Raw genomic sequence first — 25,198 nt, forward strand, 5'->3', positions numbered from 1 at the left:
CTTATGATCATTTTAAGCAAACACAAAAAACACTAAGGATAATAACCAAAGTTTATTGGAATTTGACATAATGGTCAAAAGATATCACAACAAAATGGAAAAGGGACATACATACCCACTCAGTCATCATAACATCTCATAGCACATCAGTGGCATTCTGCCTTTACACTGTTCTGTAACTTCTCTTTCCACCATCACACCCACATCCCATGTGCTGCCACTCCTTTCGCTCTCACACACCATACAACCTTTATTATTTGATTCATCTCGTCTCTCACGATGATGGCATCAAGACAAACCAAAAGGCATACTCTCAATAATACAATTCTTTGCAAAACACACGCTCACACATCTTCTCTTGTAAAACACGCACACATACACACACGCATTCAAGCACAGGCATGCACACAGTGGGTTCCTGTCTATCTGAGGCTGTTGCTGTTGGGTTGTGAGCCGGCGAGGCCGGGGTGGTCGGGACTGTGGCGGTTCTGGAGGGAGAGCAGAGACAAACCATCAGGGCATCAGTACACACACATTTACAACGTGTTCGTTCCTACGGTGGGCCATCAGGCATCCTGTTAGCTAGAGAGAGGGGAATGTGGAGGAGGTATAAGTACTGATTGAAATATCTTTGGCTTGGACACAGTGAGGAGCTGTCAGCCCTGGGTTGCAGACCGGGGTTGTGTGCAACGCCTCTCATTATACAATTATGAACTGAGCTATGGGAGGAACTCAGGGTGGTGGGATGTGCAAGTTGATAGGCATTAGAGAGGGGAGAGGTAAGCAGCGGCATATATGCTGAATGGGGATGTAAGATGAGGAATACACTGCTTTGTGTTGGCAACAGATACTGAAGTATTCAATACCAATAAAGCGCGTTTGAATTGAATAGAACTGAATAAAAATGGGAAGGGATTGGGTTTATATTCTCTGGCGGATGAGAGAGGAGGGCTGGGCTTCATAACTGTGCCAAAGTTTGTGTGCGCTATGAGCAGCAGGTCAGTTGATTGCTCCTCAAAAATGTATTTTAAAGCCTAATTTGTGTAACCGGATGTAATGCCACCTGCTGGAAGACTGTGCCTCATTAAATGAAAATTTCACCCTCAAATACTCTTACCCTCTTACACCCGTGGGAATAAGAAAAATACACCATCAAACAACAATAGCAGTTTTTTAACAGTGCTCAGGTGTTTTAGGATGGCTTTTCCTTAAAGACGACACAAATCGAAGAACTCAGAATGAAGCTACTAAACCACCAACTACTCGTATTCAAACCAAACATCTGCCAGAGATATATCTGGGCTAAATGACATCTGCAAATCAAAATGATTGGCTAAAATCAAATGTTTCTGATCACCCAGAATTCAATTAATGAAGGGCTGGGGCTACAGCATGGGTAGTTGAATCATTTGAACAGTTAAAATAATATTAAAATCTACGCCTTTTATCCTTAAACAGAGAGGTTCTCAGAAAGGTCTAGCTGGAAACGACAGTTTATCCTACCTTCTTCTTTTTCTTGTCTTTCTTTTTCTTCTTGCGGTCAGGATCGTCGTCCCTCTTTTTCTTCTTCTTCTTGGGGTCAGAGTCTGATGGAGTCTCTGCAGTGACAAAAACAAATGGGTCAGTGGCCTGAAAAACGTGAGTGTGTGTTTGTGTGCGAGTGTGTACAGTATATGCGCTACCTTGCGGTAACGGGTCCTGCGGTCGATGGTGTTTGTGCTTGTGTTTGCTCTTCTTCTTTGGAGGCTGGATGTGCATCAGTCTGTACTGTTCTGGGAGCTGGGACAAATACGTGGACACACGCACACACACACACAGAGAGAGAGGTATTAGGTTGAACAATGCAATTATAAGACACCAAAGTAGTGAAGGACAAGACATGAATGAGACCTATCTGTCACTATTAGGCAAGAAGACCATTCTAGCCGGTGAATGTTTGCCAAAACAATAGTGTGAGTATAATGGACATAAGCAAAATAATGTGTATGTGTCTGTGTATCTGTACCGGTCCTGTGTGCAGTCTGAAGCCTGTGAGCAGAGCGCCGGTCAGTGGGCTGAAGGAGTTCCCGCACACTGGAGGCTTATCGATCAGAGAGCGCAGCGAGCTGCCGTCCTGGCTGCCAGGACAGTCAATCATACCTGCAGCACAGAGGAGGTGGGAGGACAAAGAAGGAGGAAGGGAGGGACAGAAGGAGAGAGACGAGGAACAAGAGAGTAAGGAGGTGAGACACAGTCGCTATCAATTAGGGCTGAACAATTATTCGAAATTTTATCGAAATCGCAATATGGCCTACTGCAATTTTCAAATCGCAGGAGGCGCAATATTTGTTAAAGGCGAAATGTGTGTCAAAATACCATTTTAAATTAAATATTGTCGTGCTGCAGAGATGTCCTGGCCTACACATCATATTCTACAGACTTAAGAAAACATCTTTGTTTGGTACAGATCCCCGCAAAAATCACACCATAATCATTTTAATACGTTTTTCATTGAACATGAGAATAATTATGTAAAAATTATCATTCCCTCTAATATCGCAAATCATATCTCAATTGCAATATCAGTCAAAATAATCGCAATTAGATATTTTTTCAAAATCGTTCAGCCCTACTATCAATCCATCAGGAGGATCGTCAGCTAATACCATATCTGTAAAGGAGCCTGGTAGTGTTGGGGGTTTGGATCGAGGCTGCAATGGTGGGGTACATTCATTAAGCTGGGGACACACTAGAGGATTATCAGGCTGATTTACACCAGATTTCTCCATCCCGACAAATCAGAAACCCCAATCAGAGGCTTGGTCGGGACCGATGGTCAGCAAAGACTATCTGGTCGTGTGAGGAGTTTACAGATTCAATCTGAACCACACTGATCGACTGGCAGACTGATCTGAGACGCCCCGATCATATTGAAGCTTGATATTGACGACTCCAGCACTTGTGAGAAAGAAGAGTGAAACAAATACTTAAGAACTAACAGTTGTTTGTTGAAGGACATCGCAATTTGGTATAACTATGGACATAAAATAATGAGCTAAGTCTCTCCTTGAATATCTGGAACGATTTTATTTTGAACCAGCATCCTTCCTTTATCTCGCCCACGGTCCAGCCAGGTTCTGAAAACAGTGGAGACGCCACCTTTCAGGCTGCCATACCACATCATGGACACTCCCAGGCCAGTGGAGACAGTAAAGTGCTTAAACTGACAGCGTCTTGTGTTCGGCTAAATGTATTATTCAATAAACTGAATCCATGAAAATGCAGGCTCCTGATTTGACCGATCTCATAGCACAAATCATTCAGATAAAATCATCTCTCGTGCCACTTCTGAATGGCTTGGAACCAGTGAGTGCAAGTTGCATTGTGGGATAGGACTGAATGACATCACTATCTTTAACCCACCTGGTAACTCCGGGAGAAAGTTGCTGAGTTTCTCTTTCACCTTCTTGCCACAGAATTTGTTGTAGGCATGTTCCAGGTTGTAGTGAGTGATGAGGTTGGTGTTGCCTGTTAACTCGTTGCCCACTAGTAAACAAAACACACACGTTTATATTAATTAATATCATTTGTGCAAACATCCCATATTTAATCCCTAAATCATTCAAATAAGGGGGGCCAGCAAGTGAGCATTTTGAAAGTGAACAGTCTGAGGGCTTCTCGGTCCTCATGAGGCTCAATCTGAGCACACACATAACAGAAGAGGAGACATGCGAGCATTAAAACACAGGTAACTTGGTTACAAATTCCCAGAGCAATTATTTCTGTGTGGCAAAAGATATCATGTCCCTGACACTGACAAAACAAGTCCTAGACCTATGTCCTGTCAAACAGGTAGGCTAGTAATTAGCCTAACTAATAGACCAGATAAGTTGTTGTTAACGACTGTAAAACCTTGACTTTGTTCTTTATCTCAGTCAGGACTAACGTTTACATGTAATGTTAATACAACGACTTATCTGGTTGCCTAGCGTTAACATTGTTATTGTTTACAAAGTGTTAGCCAACCTTTCACAGCTTTTCAGTTCATTCTAGGGCATTTAAGATGCTGTAACTAAACCGACAAATGACACAAAGCATACAGCTATTCGTTAAAATCACACAGTACCAGGCAGCTCCCGTAGTAAATAGAAAGGTTCATTCATGGCTCCGGGCTTCCGCAGAGCAGGCCCTTCATCCCCGAGCTGCGGTGCCATCTGCCCCGCCATGGGGACTTGGTTTTGCGGCAGCGGAGGCGGAGGTTTCCCCGGTCCGAAACCCAGCGCCGACGAGCCGGGCGGTCCCTGAGCTTCATTTTGCCCAAAGATAGTTGAAAACATTTCCGTCATATCTATCACGAGTAATACATTTATATGGAAAATAAACCGGTTTCTCCAAGTTTATGGCCTGCCAAGTTTTATAATACACACGTATCCACCGAGCGACAACAACTGCTCGTCTCTCCACTTCTTTGTGGCATATTTTCATGGCCCAAGTACCGTAATTGCAGGTATATAGTTCCCGTCAAAAATAGACAGAATACCGTAATGGTGTTTATATAGTCACCCTCTGAACTAGGCTGTACTAAATGTGTCTGTTCTTAACTGTTTCATGAATATAGTCACCGAGGTCACAGAAAAGTTTCTTTTAATAGAGTTTATTTTAAGACTAACAGGCACAGTAAACAAAATCAATATGTACAGTTAAGTTAGTTTACACATCTCCAGGTCAAAGAATTTGAAGGTCACACATCAAAGATCAACTGGGGAGAAGAGGCCGGCCTTTGGTATTCTCCGACTGATGCCTAAAAGTGAGAGAGAAACAACCCATGAACACTCTAGGCATTTTTTGCATTTCTAATTCACTTATGTTGCAATCCATTGCTACCTTTTGGCCAATGGCATTTTTTAGAAGTCACCCCCAATTGTTAATTTTAGCAGGGACAAAACATTGCTCAAGTGTGTCGTCATGTATACTCACCCAGTTAGGGATACAACAATTACTATTTTTAAGAGGAAATCATGGAAATTATCAGCACTCCTCCCAAAACTATAGCTACTAGGTTAGATAGCTAGCCAGCTAACTGCAGCTCACATGCCTTCAAGTCAAATCAGGTTTAGCTTTATTTATCAAGTGATATGAGGTTTCTAACACCATGCATTCACCAAGACGTGTGGCTATCTAAAACTAAGTAAAGTTACTCTTTGGGATTTAGAAGTTTTGAGACATTTTTGGAGTTTGGTAGCTCTCAAAAGATTTTAATTTGCCCAGGATTACAATGCCGTGCAGTTTGCCCTTCATTTGCATTTTTCTCTGCATCTTATGAAGGAGCTTTTTATGTATTCATTTCCAGATGTATGGCATAGCTGTTTTTCACAAGATTACATTTTAAAGTAAAAAATCCAGCACCGTTTTACACGTCCTTACAAATGCTTCAGCTTTGTGAGTGCAAGCAGAAACATGTCTAGAGAGAAGCATGTATGTGTGAATGCTATCCCTTCCTCCGATCTTCCACTTTTTCTCTCTCACCTTCCACTCATCCACGGCTGTTGCAATACGTTGTTCTGTCTGAGCAATGCCCTCCCTGCCGGCCTGTACCCTCTGTGCAAGGGCAGCATTCTCCGCTTGGATCTTTTTCAGCTCAAGTCGCAGGTAGGCCTCCTGCTTTTGGTAGTAGGGCATCACAAAGCTGCACAGGTCCTGCTCAGGCACCCCACTAGGACGCCTAAGGGAACAGGAGAGATGAGTAGGGTTGATTATGTACCCAAGCAACAGGCAGTAACGTGAGACATAGGGTCAAAATATATACAATAGTGCTCTGGCAACAAGATGTTCCTAGGTGATTTACACAATGATGCTGACTCAATTTGTTGGCACTTTTACCCTTCAGTTGCCCAAAAAGTTGACCTCTGTAACACAGACTTAAGAGTATTGCAGCAATATCAATGGTGAATAGGTTCTTAGATCTTATGTGATGGAATGGGTTTTTGGATCTTCAAAAATCCATCTGTATAATCTTTGGCTTTTAACTCCAATCACAGTTTTCAGGCAGCACCACAACTATTCTATTGATGCAATGGATTGGCAGTTTCCATCCATGTGTGTGAGACAATCAAACGCTTGACATGGAATCAGTAGATCATCTCCTAGCTGAAAAACCAGAAGGTATTGGAAGGAGAATTGATATAGTGTTATTTACTGACCATGCAGGGTCTGTGTTCTTCTTGGCATCACTTTCCATCTTGTCTAGCTCGTCCAGCTTGCACTGCAACTGGCCCTCCTCAATCAGTCTGCTGATGTCCTCCTTCAAAATTGGTACACACACAGAGACACAGGCATTCATATGAATACAGGGCTGTCACATATGCATGTTGAAATAAAGGCAGACGCGCGCACACACACACACACACACACATACATACAAGCGAGCAGGCAGAAGACCTGCCAGTTGTCATTCCTTTGCATGCATACCACTGTAATGTGCTGCACACCTGTATAGTCCTCTGCAAGTCTTCAATGAACTGCTTGTGAATGCTCTCCATCACCTGGGGCTTCTTCTTGTACAGCGGATGGAACGTGTTGGCGAATCTGTGAAAACTGTCAGTGAGAGCAGTTTCAATCAAAACTGTAGCATTTACCAACACACGGGATCCGATGTAACTACCCTTTGTGCTGTTTGGGGGGAGTAGCTATGTACTAGAAGCCTAGCTTGGATGAACATGGTGAAAGCAGGTAACAGTTATGGCATAGGGGTTATCCAGTGGATATAGGTTCCAAAGTCGTTTGGTGACAAATCTGCACCCTACAACCGAACAAATTAACGTTACCTAGCATCATCGATGAACTTTGTCAGGCTCTTCTCCATCACTTTGTTGAACAGCGTCAGCCTGCTCCGCCGAGCTTCGGCCCCGACAGGCGGCTTAGAAACATTTCCATGATTGGACACTCGAGACGAAACTTCTCCTGTAGCTTCGCTCATCTGGCATTCAGCGTTTTCTGCTGTACAAACGTTACCTGTAGCCTCTTTGTGTGATACCTCGCCACATTCCTCCATTTTTTCAGATATCTAACCAGTGCAACTTTGTTGACGTTTCGCAGTAACCGCCAAATCTACGGCGTGCAGTTGCACCCAGAAAACACGAAACTGATTTCCATGTTGCGCAGGCGCAGTGCCGGTCACGTTCCATCCGTTCGCGCAGTCTCAGCTCCAGGCTGCTTCAGCTGTCACTTTCTTCTCTCAAGCCCCGTCTGTCTCCCCTCTTCGCATGTGGGAACATGGGTTTAATCACGGGACTTTTCGCGTTCTTCTACCACTTACCGCAGATCTACAAATGGCTGCTGAAGCCGTATTATATCGCCTCGTTCCTCATGACCGTCGCCTTCCTCGTAGTCCGCAAGGCTCCGGGACTGTGCGAGCACCTGGCGACCCAGCGCGAGGACGGGAACTCCTGCGACTTTGACTGGGTGAGCATGGGGGATAGTGTTGCACTGCAGTGCTGCTAAATATGGTGGGCTAAGCTGCTGCAGCTGACTTCTGCTATCACAAAGTTGTTGTACGATTTTGTTTGCTTTTTTTTTCCTTTGCAGAGAGAAGTAGAGATTCTCATGTTCCTCAGTGCAATTGTGATGATGAAGAACAGGAGAGCCAGTAAGTAACACCCCCCCCCACACACACACACACACACACACACAGACACACATTTTCTGCTGATAGTCGTGTCATGTCACAGCAAGTCATTGTTTACAATAAAACAATAAAAACAGTCATTAAAACTATTTGCAGTAGGCCTACACTACACTTGAAACCCCCCTGCATATGAGGACTAGTTTGATTTCCTTATTATTTCATTCCCTATTAGTTAACACACAATGACAAAACGCTCTCCCCGGTGTTACCTACCCACCTACACTATAGTCAGTTATGGGATTGTGTTCAAAGTCATTTCTGACAACAAAGGACAAAAGAATGAAAACGTTTGCTAATATCCAGGGAGTGCTTTACTCAAAAACTTGCCTTTGTTGTGTAAACTTTGCATTACAGTTGCACTGCTCGGCCTCCCCTTCCTCTGACCTTGTAGTAACGCTCTGTTCTGTTTGTTTCCCCCCTCCCTCACCCCCTCCCTCCCTCACCTTCTGTGTTTTTGTTTCCCCTTGCTGATCCTCTATCTGATCTCTATTTTCTCTCTCATCTCCCCCTTCTCTCTCTCAGTCACCCTGGAGCAGCACATAGGCAACCTGTTCCTGTTCAGCAAAGTGGCCAACGCCATCCTCTTCTTTCGGCTGGACATTCGGCTAGGCATCCTCTACCTGACCATGTGTGTCGGTCAGTGGCCTTCATCATCATCATTAGAATCATTACCCCAGTCATTATTGGGGTTTTTTCTGAATCGTTTTTAGCAAACATCAGTAGTTCAAATGTAATAAGAGCTGTGGGCAGGCAAATCCAGGGTCATTTTAAAGCCACAATTCATTTGGCGCTATATATTGGGTATATTCACATACAGTACATTTTCAAATAGTTTTCTGTATATTCACAAAACAAGCATTTTGCAACTTTAATAACTCATAGTAACTCACAATGAAAGTCTGTGTATTTCAGTCTATACAAACAATACCAATGTAATCCAGCCCTTTACGGCCTCAAAACATGTAAAAATCACATTTAGCTTGAACATACTGTCAGTCAATTTTGGAGTGAAAAAGTCTTCACTCCAGTGAATTGAAGACAACGAATCAAGGCTGTATTTCACTCTGGGATGCAAAATGGCGCATGAGAAAGCCAGCCATATTTTTCATCCATTGAGTGTCTATAAAAAGTCTGTTCTTCTGTGCGTTGTCCCCAGCTTTCGTCATGACCTGCAAGCCGCCTCTCTACATAGGCCCAGAGTACATCAAGTACTTCAGTGACAAGACCATAGATGTGAGTGTTACACAACTGGAATTATCAGCATGAGAATCCTGTACGACTTAAAAATACCATTTGGATGTAGACGTACAGTCTACAGACGTGTTGATTAAGGGCTTTTTAACTACATAACCAGTGGTATTCACTTTCATTTCAGTCTGTTGGAACTGTTAAATCACATTGCAATTTATGGGTGAATGATTCGGCATTCATTTGCAGTAGAATAGGTACACAAAGATAGCTATTTCTTCCCACAATGCAAAGCGCAGACAGTGCTTTCTCCGCTCTGTCAGAAACTGCCAACAAGGCATGTTGACGTTTGGATACTTTGATGTAAACAAAGTAGTGGCATCAAACACAATAGCCCTATGATCAAAACAGTATGCCTCATTATTTATTGATTGGAGAAGAATTCAAGTTGTTAAATAGATCCACTTCCTGAGCTGATTGTTCAACCCTGGAGCCAAATTGGTGTGAATGACAGATTAGTGATCCAGTGATCCAGACCGTGGTAATCTGTGCTAATCTGATGGAGTGTGATTTACTCATCAGGAGGAGCTGCAGCGGGACAGCCGGGTCACCTGGATCGTCGAATTCTACGCTAACTGGTCCCCCGAGTGCCAGTCCTTCGCTCCCATCTTCGCCGACCTTTCTCTCAAGTAAGAGACTTGTCACTCACTCATGTAACAGACAGATTCACTTAAGTTTAAGATCCCATTATTGGTCATTATGAAACAGATAGTTCCAACCAAAATGTGGCCCAACTGTAAGAGTGTTTGCCTAAATAATCAGAATAAAATTGTTGGATCAAATTGTTCTATTCCGGTTCTACAGCAAAAACTAATAAAATACACTCGCAAAAACTAACCTGCATTTCTAGTGTTTGGCCCTTCCCAATGTAACACACATGACTGCAGTTTTGTTAGATCTGTGGCCTAAATGTCCTGTACTCCTGCCTCATGTCCTGCAGGTACAACTGTGCCGGGCTCAGGTTTGGGAAGGTGGATGCAGGACGCTACGGAGAGGTTTCACAGAGGTCAGCTGTGTTTAATGTTACTCTTTCAGTTGTTTTTTTATGTGACTGACTGTACCATTTGTTCATGCTTTCTACAAACTGATTCTCTGTGCTCAGTCATTGGTCTGAGTTCTGATTAATTCTTCCTGTACAGATACAGGGTCAGCGCCTCCCCTCTGGCCAAGCAGCTGCCCTCATTGGTGCTTTTCCAAGGAGGGCGGGAAATCATGAGACGTCCGATGGTGGACAGCAAGAGCAGAGCTGTATCCTGGACCTTAAATGAGGTGGGTCTAGTCTGTCTGTATCCAACACATACGTTTGGAAATTGCACAAAAAGTTTGGAAAAGTATGGGAAAATGTTACTACTGTACTGTCCTGATATACATACAACTACACATTTTCTGTGGCTTTAGACCCCGTCATCTCCCATATTCTGATATTTTTTTGCTGTAGATGAAGAGTAATCTTCATCCTTAGAGAGATATGGCAGAGTTAGTAGGGGGAACTGTCAGCGTAAAGCCCAAAACACCAAAATCTTCAGCAAAGCAAGAAATGTCTGGAAAAAGTGGAATTTTGACTTGACACTTTGTAGGAGCCCTGACACACACACACTGATGTGCAGTCCATTTCCTCCTAGGAGAACATCATCCGGGAGTTCAACCTGAACGAGCTCTTTCAAAAATCCAAGAAGCTGAGCAAGGGTCGCGGCGAGAAGGGAGAGGAGCAGAGCGGCTCTCAGCCAGAGGAGGGCAGCGACGAGCCGCATCCCGAGACCATCGAGTCAGACCGGCCCACAGAGAGCAAGAAAGACCAGTGAGGGGGAGAGGAAGGATTCAGAAAGGGACTGCATGAAGTCTTTCCTTGTTCCTTCCAACATTGCCATGCCTTACTTTATTCCCAGAAGTCCAAATTATTATGAAATGGAGGGAGAGAAAGAGATTCTGCCACTACTAGACGTTCAGTTTAGGCTGTGGCTGTTGCTGTAGCAAATGTCCACCCTAAAAGAAACAAACTAGACCACATTTCACTGGTCTTGGTGTGTGATGCAGTAGTTTGAATTCAGCCATGCAACAGATCAAGCAATGATCTAGGACTTTTATTACAGACCTTAAGTTATTTGTGTGCAAATGCCTTTTTTTGTATTCGAATTGTTTTTTGGCCTCAACTCTCACCACTGCGTTTACACTCCCAAGTTTTGCTGCCTGATTTGTCAACTAATAATACTATGCGTGTTTACTTAATGTTCAACTGGTTTCTCAGATGTTTTAACACCAAAGTAAAAGGTGATAGGTGGAACTGAAATAAAAAAAAAAAAAATAAATGAAAAATTTCTGTACATATTTAGATTCACGACGCATTCCATTTTTCATCAGTTTGACCTTTTTTTTATTCTGAGAAGACATCTTTTAAAAATTCTTCATAAGGCCATTTTGGAAATGTCTTTTTAAACATATTCATTACAGATATTCGTGAAACTCGTTCCATTCATCACAGCCCACAATAGCGATATTTATTCTCACATACAAGTATACTTAATATACTCACATAGTTTCAAATTGTTCAATGGCCACCATCGTTGGCCAGAGCAGGAAGAAAGTAACACAGGTTCTCTTCACCTCCCTACGACTGCTGCTTGTGCCATAAACGGTGCTTCATTTATTACTACCGCCCGCACGTGAACCAGGTGGGCATCTTCACGAGGATATTCTCACAGGTATGCACGCCAGAGAAGCATTCAGCACGACAAACGAAATCACATGCACACCAAAGACAAAGCCGGGGGGGGGGGGGGGGGTTGCAAACTGGTAACACAGTCGGATGATGATACTTGTGTGTGTGCTGCAAGCGTGTTCTCCCCCGAAGACGTGCTAGATTCAGCCAGCTTTGACATTCTACTCTAAACACCGCTGTGGGCTTTGATAGGAAAAAAAAAAAACACCGTTGCTGTAATGCCCAATCCTGACAGACACACACACACACACACACAAGCACGCACATACACACTGTCCTGCCTCTGATTATTCCGTTCTAAACCTGGTTGTGGGCAAAAAGTGAACTGTACCTTGACAGAAGGTTTTTAAAAAAAATATGTAGATCAATCAACAGGGCAACACAAAACAAAATAAATCTAATCTGCTTTTAGTCATTTCTCAGAAATAGTGTAAAAACAAATAAAAACAATAGAAAAAAATAATAATGCGGTTGCTTCACTATGAATGGTCTCAAGGCAAAAACCAATCAAAACAGTCCCCAATTGCAAACCAGTCCCTACTAAAAGATCAATTCAGTGGCCTGACTCACCATCTTAATTACCATTTCTAAATTCATTTTCTCTGTCCAAAACCTTCCTCTTCCGATACTCTTAAAGAAAAACAACCAAGATTCACTAAGAATTTAAATTCATATCCAGTGATTGGTAGCGACTGGTTTGGAATTGTGTCCAGAACTACAAGGTTTTCTTGTCTGGTGAAATAAATAAGCCCTTCCCTCCCTGCCCCTATTTGGCTGGCCATCCATTAAAGGTATAAGGTTTTTCTAGCATCTTGATTGACAGACAAAACATTTGCAGCAAAAAAGAAAAAAACAAAACAAAATAAAAAACACCAAAAGGACAGACAATCATCTTAAAGCTACAAACAGAGATTTTGCATAATGTATCTAGCAGAAACGTTACAAGCGTACATTCCACAAAGATGCTTGTGCTGCGATCATGATTCCGAATTTCTTTGTGGCTTTCAAACTCAACTCACTTATTTGCCACTTCAGCTGTCCACCATATGATCATCATTCTCTTCGGATGATGAAAACTCCAGCAAGAGCTCTTGATTGGCTGATGCAGCCATCAATTATAAACAGGCAACTGATTTAAACTCGCTTTCATGAATAATTATACACAGTACATCTGCCGCCATCATCTATAGTCATCTTCTCATCAATACCTGACCGTTTGACCCAATAATTTCTAAGATTCTTTATACATTTATATAAAACAATATTTTAAAAAAAGATTTATAAAACTAAACTGATATTGTGTTTATGGGTGCTGACAGGTCATTTCCTCCAGGCAGAGTTGGACTCCCGCCTCTTAGTGATTCTAACCTTTGATTGACAGGTTGTGTGGTCCATTCAGACCGTGGAAGAGAAGACAGTGATAGTTTCTATTGGTCAACAGTCCTGCATCCTCTCCGCCAAGTTCCACACCCACTGGATAAAGGCCATCCTGTCCGTAAGGGTGGGATACCGTTGTCGAGACTCTTCCTGTGCTAATGTACCAAAGTAAAACAGCGAACCGTTGAATAGCTATGCGTGTTCTGTAGACAGATCTGTACCCGGCCGTGATGACACCGTCACATCAGTCTATGGCTAAATGGAGACAAATTCATCCTGTGAAAAACGCACCAATGTTCCCAGTTACGGTTTGTTCAAATATGAAAGGCTGGCAGAGAAGAATGGCCAGTGGCATTACAAAGATAACAAAAGTGAGTACCAGTCGGTCCTGCTCCTTTTGTCCCCTGCACCGGAAAACAGAACAGACGGTGAGAGACGGAGTCTTTTTTCAGGTTGTAGAAGTGAATAATATCCAGCTCAGCTAAGAGACAAGTGGAAGTTGTCCAGTGACAGTAGTATTTCCTCTTCGTGGTAGACCGCGGAGGACGTCCCGTCACTCAAACAGATATCTCATAGGTGGTCCCTCCGACGCCAGTCACCTTCTTCACCCCGCCCCCTGGTTTGGATGTACTGTGATTGGCCAAGCCTGGGCGAGAGGTGGATCTGATTGGACAGCCATCAGGAAAGGAGGGGAAAGGGAGTGGGAGAGGGACGTTCAGGATGAGGACAGGGGAGAAAGGGACGTGGAGGTGAGTGGTGCCAATTCAAAAATAAAAAACAAACCACACAAACAGCAAAATGTTTCTCTACCAATGATCTTTTAAGGCATCAGAGAAGTGTCCTTAGTGGGTGAGAAAAGGAAAAAGGACAGAACAGGCTAAAGGACAGAACTAGAGTGCAGCATGCTAGAGTAGCCAGGCTTTCACAGACCTAAACACATACTGCCATGCTTTTAACACTTGACCACCATACACACAACAAACTAAACTGACGTCTTCACAAAACATAGTCTTGTGGACAAACACACAGTCTCATTCTCACACTCACGTCCAAGGCTTATACACTCTAAACAAGCAAAGACATCAGAGAAAATCATGGAGGAGGAAAAGGAAGACTCACACAGATCAAGGAGGAAGAGGAGGGCTGACACAGACCAGGGAGGAAGAAGAGGAGGGTTAGGAGGAAAAGGAGGAGGAGGAAGAAGAGTAGCAGGTTGACGGATCTCTACTCACTGTGGAGCCTGCGGCCCTCCTCCGGCTCCTCCCCCTCCCAGCACAGCGCCTCCTCCCGCGGGCCGAGGCTTGTGCTGAGGCCCCGCCTCCCCAATGTAAGACTGAGACTTGCCTAGGGAGGGGCCGCGAGGCGGCGGGGAGACGGGGGGCTCCAGCGAGCGAGCCCGAGGGGAGGAGGACGAGGAGGAAGGGGCCTGGGAGGAGGAGCGAGGGGGTCGGGAGGAGTCCTGGTTGTGCTGGAGCAGGTGCTGTGTCTCAGGAGGGCCGGGGGGGGAGGAAGGGGGCGGGCTGACGGCACGCAGGTAGGCCCTGTGGGGGGAGGAGAAAGAGGCAGAGCCCTGGAACAGCTGCCCCTCCCTCTGCTGGGCGATCTGAGCTGAGAGGAAGGGCGACGTGTAACCCTGCAGCGGGGCGCCGGGTGACGTCACCTCAGGCTGGCCCGCCCCTGTCGCCGGGGGAAACGGGACGCGGGGCTTCTGCGGCGACAGCTCGTGGGCGGCCGACTCGAACTCAGGACTCTCGGACGGCGTCAGCAGGCTGTCGTAGGACAGGCTGCCGTTCCGAGGTGTCTGATTGGCCAAGCTCTTGTAGCTGGTGTCTGTGGTGCCCTCTGATTGGAGCGTGGCCAGAGCGTTGTGTGCCGTGTGCGCTGAGCGCAGGCTGGAGGAGCGGGAGCCGCCGGTGGACAGGACCAGAGAGGATGGGTAGGAGGTGTAGGAGCGCCCAGCCAGGGAGTAGCCTGACATGCCCCCTGAAACCCCACCAGCCGTCCCGCCAGGGCCTCCGGGGCCCTCGCCCCTCTCCCCTCCCCCTCTGCGTGCCCCCACACCTCCCCCCACCACTGTGGCCCCGTCCAGGCTGCTCGGCTCCGAGCGGTAGCTAGGCTGGCGGCTGGACTGGAGGATGGAGGGGGATGGAGAGTCAAGACTCTCCCCACGGATCATCTGAGGAGAGGAGAGGAGAAAGGAGGACAGGATAGACAGATCAAAGGTAGAGGCGGTGGGAGAGACAAGATGATTGGAAGGGCGAATATAGACAGCGAGGGGAGAGGATGACAGAACAGAGGAAAGTGTGATGAGGATGAAGGGAAAGAGGAAAGGAAGAAAGACGACAATCGCCATGTTACCCCAGGAATAGATAACATAGCGGAAGACATTCTTGGCGAAAAAAAAAAAAAAAAAAAAAGACAGACAGCTTCTATAGTTTCTAACAAACAGAAAAACAGAATGGTGGGGAGGAACTGGATGCTTGACCGGTGCTCTACTCCATCATCACACTACTGGATTGGAAACATATTGACTGGCTTGAACAAGCACTACCACTGGATGCCAAAGACTGTATAAACACATAAATGGACACACGGATACATATATGAGCTATACATTCCAGTCAATGCAGTCTCAGGGGAAAGGATAGATCCACCCAAACACACAGAGACAGTCAAAGGGACACACACACACACACACACACACACACACACACAGATTACACTAGCTGAGACTTACTGATCGACCGATGGCCACTGAATGATCAATTCAAAGTTAAAAAAAAAAGAAGTGCATGATATTAACCACAAAGGAAATTAGAAGGGGGAGGACATAACTGCAGCCAAACCATCTGTGGAATAATATCTAGGCCTGATATCTGGGTCTCCACCACTGGTGAGTACAGCGCTCTACATCCTTCCACTAAGTAAATTAAAATAATCCATCTATCCATTTTACTTTAGCTCCCTCCACTTTTTTTTGTGCAATGGAAGTTTAAGTTAACCACATGCCCTTGTGTTTTACAATCGCAAAACAAGCCTGCTGTGTGAGAATCAATGTCTGGAGAGTGTATGTCAATACTTACAAGAAAAGATCACTATTTACATTTGTCAGTTTACTTCTGTGGTCCCGTCAGGCAAAGGGACATGGTTAACTTTGGCAATCTAAACTATATAATACCATGTATCTATATAATGTTATGTCTATACTTTTTGTATACCTTGAGGTCTCTGTGTGAGTGTAAACATATATATATTTACCTTGTTGGGGTGTGTGAGGGCAGTGTGGTTCCTTCCTGGACTGCTGTAGGCCGGTCGGTACTTGTACATCGATGGAGTAGGAGGAGCTTCAGTCAACAAGCTGCTCTCTGAGAGGACAGAAACCAAAAGTGACATTTGAACAAGGCGTGTGTGTGTGAATTACAAAACAAACAATCATGTGTTGACATATGACGTAAAAGTATCTGGGTTGCTCTGTGTGCTTTCTAACGTTCAACCCTGAGGTGCTGACATGTGAGGTGGCGCACCTAGGGACTACCTGGGCTGGTGTTCACGTGTGTGTGTGTGTCTGTGTGTGTGTGTGTGTGTGTGTGTGAGTCAGCATGTGTGTCTCACCCTCTGTGTCGGCGCGCGGCAGGCCAGGGTAGCGAAGCTCCGGCTTGGGAGGAGGTGGAGGCTCTGCATCTGCTGACTGGCTCTCCATCTGATCTAGACTGCTCTTGGACTGGCAAAGACACACACACACAATTTTAATAGACTGCCGCTATCATATGCCATTCATTATCCATATATGGTGGGGGGAGGGGGGGGGTTTCTTATTGCATTACAAACTTTACATGATCTTCTATATCATCAGTACATCTGTTGACTAATAAGATCCATGAAACTCAAAAAAAATTCAAAAAGCCTTCAGTAATCTCAATTAACAGGCAACAAAAGAGTTCCTTTCTTGATCCCATCCTTTTTTTGGCAATATGAGGTTTTCATCCTACAGCAATAATGTATATGGTAAAGTTTGTAAAGATTTCATTTGTGAACAACATAAAAATGCCTAGAGATTTTTGCAGTGGTCCTGTATCCAAACATTCACAACTAGAGTGTTGTGTGTTTGTTGGGTGTCTGAAGGGACGTAGTGTCTCTACCCTGGTGCTGTGTCGGTCGTTCTGGATGCCGTTGTCCAGGACCTTGGCCTCCAGCTGGGCCTCGGTGAGGGGCGGCCTAAGAAACGGAGGCTGAACTTCCACTGCCTGAGAGCCCCGCCACCGGCCCACATACCTGGGAGAGGGACATACATTTAAACCTCATGTGCATACAGCAAATTAGAAAAGGCACAGACATGACAAACATCATTACCCCTGTACACACGAGACACAACTGCACTGCGTACAGAGCATTACACACACACACAATACAAACTAACTGCTGTTAACTGCAGTTAAAGCAATATTCCACTTAGTTTTTACATGGGGGTCATTTGGCACTTGACCTCCATGAAAACCAGAACATTAACTACTCACCAAGATTGGATGCAGCTGGACGAGTTTGTATATGTTCGAGTTTGCTATGCTCTCTTCTATCGATAAAATACTATTTGGCGAAATGATGTTCTAAAATGTTGGACCAACAGTCAATTGAAAATCACAGTAGTGGGATCTGTTGTTGAATCTGTTCATGAACGTGTTAAAAGTTTTCAGTCTATTTTCGTGGCCTCATTCAAATGAATGGGAAGTAAAAATCGGAATGCTACAAGCTTGTCCCAGCTGCATCCGATCTTGGTGAGTATTTTATATTCTGGTTTTCATGGCGGTCAAGTGCCAAAATAACCCCCATGTTAAAACTAAGTGGAATATTGCTTTAACATCAAAGGTCGCTCACACCGAAGCCTCGTTTAGTCATACATTCCATTCAAACTAGCAGTCGAGAGTGAGAACAACAAAAGAGGAGTGGAAAAATGGGAGAGGAGAGAGAGCAACGGAAAGAGAGAGGCAGTGGAAAAAGAATAATTGTGGAGTGAGGCGGTGTAAAAGGAGGGGTGAAAACAGAGGAGTGGAGAAAGGAGGGCTGAGCGGCAGGCTGACCTGGGGGCCTGGGAGCTGCAGAGCACATGGGAGATATTCCTCATGCAGCCGTTGGTGAAAGGGTTAACACCGCCCCGAAACTTCCCCGTCACCTAGGAGGGAGGAGGGGAGAAAAACAGAGAGAAATCACATTAATACAAAGGAAATACTCTATTTAGATTGCCCTTTAATTCATCCTCAGGCACTTTTCCAACTCACATGGAGACCAACAGCACAACAAAACAGCAGATTGAATTGGACTGATAAATTCAATGGTGGTGCTGATTTGATGCACACTTTACACACCTGTTCATTTGTGGTCCTACCGCGGGCCACCAGTACAATGTGGAACCCAGTCAGGCCAGCTACTGGGACGAAGAACAGACCAGCCACACACATCACAGCCATACTGGGAGGGCAGGGTCAAGGAGATGACAACAAATACAGCAAATAGTGTTTACTGTGCCAGGCTGTTAGAATGCAGAACTTCAATACTCCTCCCACTAATAGATTAACCAAATACATTAAATGGACATTCTTAAAAGGTAATTTGGCTACTAAACTTAAGATGGCTGTCAGTAAAGGTATCACTATTTGACTGAACATTCCAGTGGCAGAGATAAATGTTCAATTTTCCCAGCATATATGCTGCCCAGTGCCCACACATAAAACAAAGCTTGTTTCCAAATCACATGGTGAGAAGAATAGGGAAATAAATAAAAATCTTTCCATCTCCAAGTCTTATATTTCATGAATCTATGCATGTAAGCACATGATTCAAGTATAGCATCATGGTGGCGTGTGTTCTGTTGACTGCAATGTGCCCAACTGCCCGGGGAAGGATACGTGACGCCGGCGTGGGCTGTGTCCAGCTGCTGGCGGTGGTGCAGGACGTAGACCAAGCCGAAACCGAACACGTCCACGATGTGGGTGGTGAGCGACAGCAGGAAGAGGAAGAAATAGCGGTAATTCCTCCGGCCAATGCAGTTGTTCACCCAGGGACAGTGGTGGTCAAAGTCCTGACAGGGCACAGGGTCAAACGTCAAAGAGATTTGTGTAGTGTAGTTTGGATTAAAGAATTTTACATTTGGAATCAGAATGCAGTGAGGCAGGTCAAATAAATCCATGACATTGTGTGTGTGTGTGTGTGTACCTCCACACAGTTGTCGCAGACTGAGCAGTGGGAGCAGCGCGGCGGGCGGTAGAAGCGGCAGGTTGAGCACCACTTCATGCGCACCTGGATGCCTTTGATCTCCACCGTCTTATAGAGGGGAGCGCGGAAATCGTCCTCTTTATCCTCATCCTCCTCCGCTAAAGACACACACACAACAGTGACAGTGAAAACATTCATACTATACGTCACAATGGCCCTGATCGTATTATGTCACTTAAGTCAATTGTAGTTGATCATGGTGATAGTTTTTGCTCTTACTGATGATGTTCTGTCCGTTTTCATTCCTCATTTTGTTCAACCATGATGTAAAGCTCCTCTGAGTCTACTGAAAAACGCTACATAAATATAATGTATCATAATTATTACTTATTAGTCTTGTCTCTCGTTCTCTCCCTCATTTAGATGCCACCTTGCTCTCACACCTGAGTGCACGTCAACACTGTCCGTCCGTGTGTGTGTGTGTGTGTGTGTGTGTGTGTACCTCTGGGGAAGACTCCAGGGTCCATGAAAGTAGCCATGCAGAAGTTGGCGAGGGTGAAGAGGAAGATCACAGCGTTGTAGATGGGAATGACAGAGGAGAAGTACTCTGACAACCATGGGCACCTGGACAGGAGGAATGACAGACAGAGAGGGGAAAACAAGACTCCACATTTAATTCTTATTGCAGAAACAACCAAAGTTTTTCAAGTTTTCCATGTTTTCTTGGTGTGATCAAGATAAAAACACAGCTGTTGCAGGGCGGTGGTAGCCTAGAGGTTACAGAAACAGGCTTGAATCCCTGAACAGGAGAAAATGTGGGTGGGCAAAGTGAATGAGTAACACTCTCCGCACCCTCAACAACTACTGTTGAGCTGCCTTTGAGCAAGACACTTAACGGTGTTGATGAAAAAGAGCAACTATGCTCAGTCAACTTTCCCTGGATAAATAATACAGGTAAAAAAACATGAATACAAAAAAGGGCATCACAGATAAAAATAGAGCGTAGGGGTATTTCAATATCTCTTTAGCAAACACTGCTAGGTACATACATGATTAGTTATACCAACAGTGACAAAACTGTGTATATAGGCTTTAGGCACTGTGTTTGCATTATGTGTGAGTGTGTATATATGAGAGAGAGAGAGAGAGAGAGAGAGAGAGAGAGAGAGAGCGAGAGACACTTACGTGAAGCAGAAGAAGAGGGTGGTGGATCCGACCAGGAAAGTGGTGGCTGCGGAGACCGGGACGTAACGACTGGGCCGAAACGGACGGGGAGGAGCGGACGCAGGGCCACCTACTCCTCCCCCGACCCCCCCACTACTGAAGCCCGGCATCAGAGACAGAGACAGAGGGGGGAAGACGGAGAGAGGGTAGATATCTACCGTCTACCTACTGTAAGGGGCGCTTTACAGGTCAAAATAGTGAATGTGGTGTTGTTTGTACGGGAGGAGGGGCCATGACTTACAGACTGAAAAAGTAAACCAACACTAGGATTATCATGCAAAGCGGCAACGGCCGGGAAACATCTCAATGAAGGATTTTCTCAGTCTCCAGCCACTAAATATCTCTCAGCACTAATATAATCACTCAAAAACTAATAGGATTCTTTATAAAGCAGCTTCTACTTGCATGTGTATAGATTGTTCTAAATATATGTGTATTTTATGTGCATAATTTTAATAGAAGCTTAAAAAAGCAAAACTATACAACAGCAATATGATACAAAAATATGTGTGTTATTCATAAATATTTCTGTATGGCTTCAATGCAGCTGTATTTGGTGCACCACTATAAATAAATCTAAACTAAGTTGCTCCCTGGCACCAGTGCAACCTTAACACTGCTGTGCATGTACACAAAAGCGCAGACACTCGCACACACTCAACTAAAATCAAAGCAATCTAGCCTTCTTTCTACTCTTGAAACTCGATAATTGCAGTAACGCTATTCATCACCGTGCTTGAGTTCCGATTATCCCTCTCAGAGAAAATGTATATAAAAAGAAAAGATCAGAAAATCAAAGAGGTAGTGGATGGACAGACAGCAGGCCTAGAGCAGAAGCACATAGCGGAGAACAGGCAGAGGGATTGAGCACAGCAGCTGCTGTTGACTTCTGTGCTTGTCCGAGAGGGGTTATTTAGGCACTGGGTGGGTGGAAGAGGCTGAGGATGGCTGCAGGCGGGACAGTTCCAGCGTTTCAAACTAAATCAGCAGGGAAAAAACATCTAAACAAACAGATCTGCTTTAAAAACCAGTGGCTAGAGGCTGCTAAACGTCAAACAAAAGTCCATCTGGAATCTCTTACAAAACAAACAAAAAAAAAAAAAAGGTAAAAAAAAAAAGAAGACGTTTAGCCTTGCCTTTGCAAGTAAAATGGTTCAGTTAGCCGAGCAGATCGTCCTTGGATCCTCTGAGACCCCCGCCTTCAGTCTTTGCGTCAATGTGGGGGTAAAATCAACTCATTCCCATGTATGTCACCAAGGTCTCGCCGCACTCGGCCGGGTCTGGGTGTACAGACCCCTCCCACCTCCAAATTCTCTGCAGATACACCTCCTTTCCCATTCTCCGCCTTTCAAACAATGCCATGTGCAGCAAGGTTGTTATGTAGTCAGATGCATATCAGTCTTTTTTTTGCCCTCTGCCACCCGTCTGTAATCCTCTGTTCTGTCTTCTTTCGCCTACTGTCTCTGTAGGATGTCCCTGTAATAAAGAGACAATCAAAATGAAAACAAAGTACACAATCATTAGAAGACAAGAGTGAACATGTAAAAGCTGAAGTCACACATTACCAATAACAAGAGGGAGAACACAAGCACGTGTAATAATGGTACTGTAAAATGTCCATGTTTCATTTCACAGGCTATAACTTCAATGTTATGAGTGATTTCCATTTGAGGTTACAAGCCAGAGCTAATAGGGAGTGGCAGGATGTTTGTCACAACTTGACCATTTTCTCTCTGCTACAGTTTTATTTCACAACACTCACGCTGACTAACAAAGAAGAGTCTATCTCACTGGCATAAAAACTTGCTCTGCACAGTGTGTATCTCCCCCTCTCTTTATCCATCTGTCTCTCACTCGCACGCACAAAGTTGTCAGACAGCCTACCATAACAGTTGTCAGCTGAAAGCCCTCAGGTGGGTCAAATGAAACACCTCTCACAAGTCCAAACTCAAAATACCATCAAGACAGCAATCACTGGCGAGGCTGGGCGATTTATCTCACACTACAGACTGTATCTGATTCCCCAGCTCTACCGAGTAGCACCCAAGTAGCACCAGATGAAAACCAGTCCGTGTGTGAGCACACTGACAACAGATCCGGAGTGATAGTGGAATCTGATAGTTTGGACACACCCCTCTTTTCAACAATCAACAGCACTGACAATACAGAGCTGTAGCCGAGGCAGAGTGTCAGTGTGACCCACTCAGGCACTGTTGTTAATCATCTCATCTGCCCCACAACAAATCCCCCCGACTATAATGGATGTTAATCCTAAAATCTCCCCGTCGAGCCTTGCCTACTACTGTCATGTCACCGCAACAATCTGTAGCTAGCAAGCTACATCATAAAGTGGCCACTCAAGCAAGTTTAATCCAATTTACAAGCAATACTGTCACACTGACACTCTGACAGTTACTAGCTGCTGTTTGATGTAACATTAATGCCAGTTGGCCGCCTGTATTATTTAAAATATGAAAAGGTTAGATAACTAAGCTTCCAAGTAAACCAAGCGTTAACCAACAGGCCAGGGCAGTGTGAAGAGTCAGCCAAGATAACTAGCATAATTCACTCACATCACGATTAACCTCAGCAAACTGACTGCCTACGTAACTAAACTTCTTGACTAGCTAGCTAACGTTGTGTAGTTGAATCAGACAGCGACAAAAATAAAAGGTTTCAACCCAGTCCCGTCTGGCTAACCAGCTAGCTGTTACATAGCCTCAAAGTTGTTTTGCGACACTGATCAGTCATTTTCCACAGAAAAGCCACACAGCTAAAGTAGTTAGCTAACGTTACCTGGCTAGCATGGAAGTTTTACCTTGGCGGAATGGTGTTTCATTCACGCTTGACGATACAACTACACAGTCAACAACCTGGTTATCACGAAGAGCAGGAAAAAACAAGTTGGAAATACCTAATATGTAACGTGTGAACCCTCTTGTGTGTAGGGTATGTGTCGTTTCGGTCCTCCTTCAGCTAGCCCCTAGCAAATTAGTTAGCTAGCTTGCTAGGCCGACATCGGAATCCCGGAACTAGTCCGTCCTCCCCATGGATGTATTAGGTCCTCCCTCAGGTGGGATGAACAACCAATCAGAGAGCGAGATTTTCCTGGTTCTCCTGAGTCGGTGTGGTCAGGAGTTAAAAACACACACTCTCACCAAAGAGCCTAGATATAATATAAATGATAAAATAAAGATGGTATGACCAGATACAGATAGATATACATACATAATACTATAAAGTTAAAGATCAGCTTGAACTCTTGATCTTGCTTGCAAGAGACAGTGAGGCATAACAAAAGTCAGAAAATAATCTCTGTGCATTACTATTCTATTAACCTCTATATATTATATCATATAATCATACTATGAGGACTCTTAAATGTAATTTATACTCGACCATACAATAGTATTTAACTTAGCATTATTTAGCGTTTCCCAACAAAGCAACTGAAACTGAAACTGTCTGTGTGTGTGTGTGTGTGTGTGTGTGTGTGTGTGTGTGTGTGTGTGTGTGTGTGTGTGTGTGCGTGCGTGCGTGTGTTTCCAGTGAGAGGCTTTCTAAACTGAGGGATATTATCAGATGTTTTGTCCAACTTTTATGGACTTTTGTCCAAACTGACTCTAGACTATGTATACAGTAGAGAAGGCAGGACACTTCTTCACCTGACTGAAGCAAACAAAAAACAGATAGAGAAGTCTGGAATGTAAGATGAGGCTTTGGTAAAAAAAACCTTTTCAAAATCTACTGGGTTCCTTCAGTCATGGAAACCCTGGAAAAGCCCTTGAAACAGTGTCTTCCATGCCTGGTAAAGTTATGGAAAATGATATATGCACAAAACATCTTGGGAATGCTACTGAAATATTCATAATCTGTCGATCATTGAATGTTTAGCTTGACTGCTGGTAGACTCAGCAAAAACACAAATAACAAATGTACTTTTTACATGGGTTCTGAAAAAAAGTAAAATTTGAACATAGTCACTGAAAAATATTAATGAAATATGTGTGATATAGTGTGAAATATAATTTCACACTATATCATTGAATATTTATGGCAAACAAAGTCTGGATTTGATGTAAAAAAAAAGGTTGATGTTAGTGAGTTGTGGCAGACTGACACCATTGTCCACTGGGGGGCAGTATAAGAAAAGTTTAGTGAACATGCCAATATTCATTGACTTATTAAGTTATTGACTTATTAAGTTGTTTGTTTTTCCATTCTCTACAACACCATGAGTTGTCTCTCCTCCTGACGCATGCCACGGTTGTGTCATTACACATTCAGAATCACTTTATTCATCAAACACAATAAATATACAGGAATTTGTCTTGTGATATTGGTGTAGTGACATAATAGTAAAAATAAGTGACTGTAGGCTACTGACACTCGGTCCAGGGATTTATCACCACGCAAACACTCACTTATGAAATATTAAAATTGATTGACATTCATTTTTGTTCTTCCAGCTGGTGATGGATGAGAAAAAGAATGGAGAGGCCCTCATGGTGCACAGCAAAGGATCACATCATCTCCTATAGTGAAACTGTAAATCATAAGTAGTCCTAATGAACACCACTAGCCCCTCCTCTCTAACTAAACCCCATGTTAAAAGGTACAGGACTTTACAGCCATAACCATGACGTCCTGTGTTTGAATCTGGCTGCATGTCCCCTCTATTTCCTGCCTGTCTTCACTGTGAACTGTCCAATAACGCAGATATGCCATAAGAATACACTTAAAAAGCTGTTTTACTACATGAA

At 44.2% G+C, this 25,198-nt stretch overlaps 4 protein-coding genes across 4 annotated transcripts; 1 reads left to right on the plus strand and 3 right to left on the minus strand.

The window, feature by feature from the left end:
* Positions 1-39: 39 nt before the first annotated feature.
* Positions 40-4,457, minus strand: med19a (mediator complex subunit 19a). Its single transcript, XM_071916874.2, has 6 exons — positions 4,106-4,457; positions 3,403-3,525; positions 2,006-2,139; positions 1,683-1,779; positions 1,504-1,598; positions 40-488 (listed from the first exon to the last, which is right to left on the minus strand). Exons 1-6 carry the CDS (start codon positions 4,323-4,325, stop codon positions 423-425), a joined length of 735 nt encoding a protein of 244 aa, XP_071772975.1. The 5' UTR covers positions 4,326-4,457; the 3' UTR covers positions 40-422.
* A 169-nt stretch (positions 4,458-4,626) lies between these two features.
* Positions 4,627-7,087, minus strand: pmf1 (polyamine modulated factor 1). The gene is made up of 5 exons (XM_071916682.2): positions 6,804-7,087; positions 6,468-6,573; positions 6,180-6,280; positions 5,506-5,701; positions 4,627-4,780 (listed from the first exon to the last, which is right to left on the minus strand). Exons 1-5 carry the CDS (start codon positions 7,028-7,030, stop codon positions 4,721-4,723), a joined length of 690 nt encoding a protein of 229 aa, XP_071772783.2. The 5' UTR covers positions 7,031-7,087; the 3' UTR covers positions 4,627-4,720.
* Positions 7,088-7,182: 95 nt separating this feature from the next.
* Positions 7,183-11,202, plus strand: tmx2a (thioredoxin-related transmembrane protein 2a). Its single transcript, XM_071916669.2, has 8 exons — positions 7,183-7,440; positions 7,564-7,624; positions 8,186-8,299; positions 8,820-8,896; positions 9,434-9,540; positions 9,852-9,917; positions 10,051-10,180; positions 10,534-11,202. The coding sequence occupies exons 1-8, from the start codon at positions 7,252-7,254 to the stop codon at positions 10,711-10,713; spliced, it is 924 nt and encodes a 307-aa protein (XP_071772770.1). The 5' UTR covers positions 7,183-7,251; the 3' UTR covers positions 10,714-11,202.
* Positions 11,203-11,980: 778 nt separating this feature from the next.
* Positions 11,981-21,522, minus strand: LOC139925328 (zDHHC palmitoyltransferase 5b). The gene is made up of 11 exons (XM_071916656.2): positions 20,397-21,522; positions 19,714-19,835; positions 19,212-19,369; positions 18,905-19,077; positions 18,365-18,467; positions 18,080-18,171; positions 17,144-17,276; positions 16,617-16,725; positions 16,263-16,369; positions 14,237-15,180; positions 11,981-13,667 (listed from the first exon to the last, which is right to left on the minus strand). Exons 1-11 carry the CDS (start codon positions 20,543-20,545, stop codon positions 13,562-13,564), a joined length of 2,196 nt encoding a protein of 731 aa, XP_071772757.1. The 5' UTR covers positions 20,546-21,522; the 3' UTR covers positions 11,981-13,561.
* Positions 21,523-25,198: the final 3,676 nt, after the last annotated feature.

The sequence above is a fragment of the Centroberyx gerrardi genome, chromosome 16 (assembly GCF_048128805.1).
Source record: "Centroberyx gerrardi isolate f3 chromosome 16, fCenGer3.hap1.cur.20231027, whole genome shotgun sequence".
Classification (NCBI taxonomy): Eukaryota; Metazoa; Chordata; class Actinopteri; order Beryciformes; family Berycidae; genus Centroberyx; species Centroberyx gerrardi.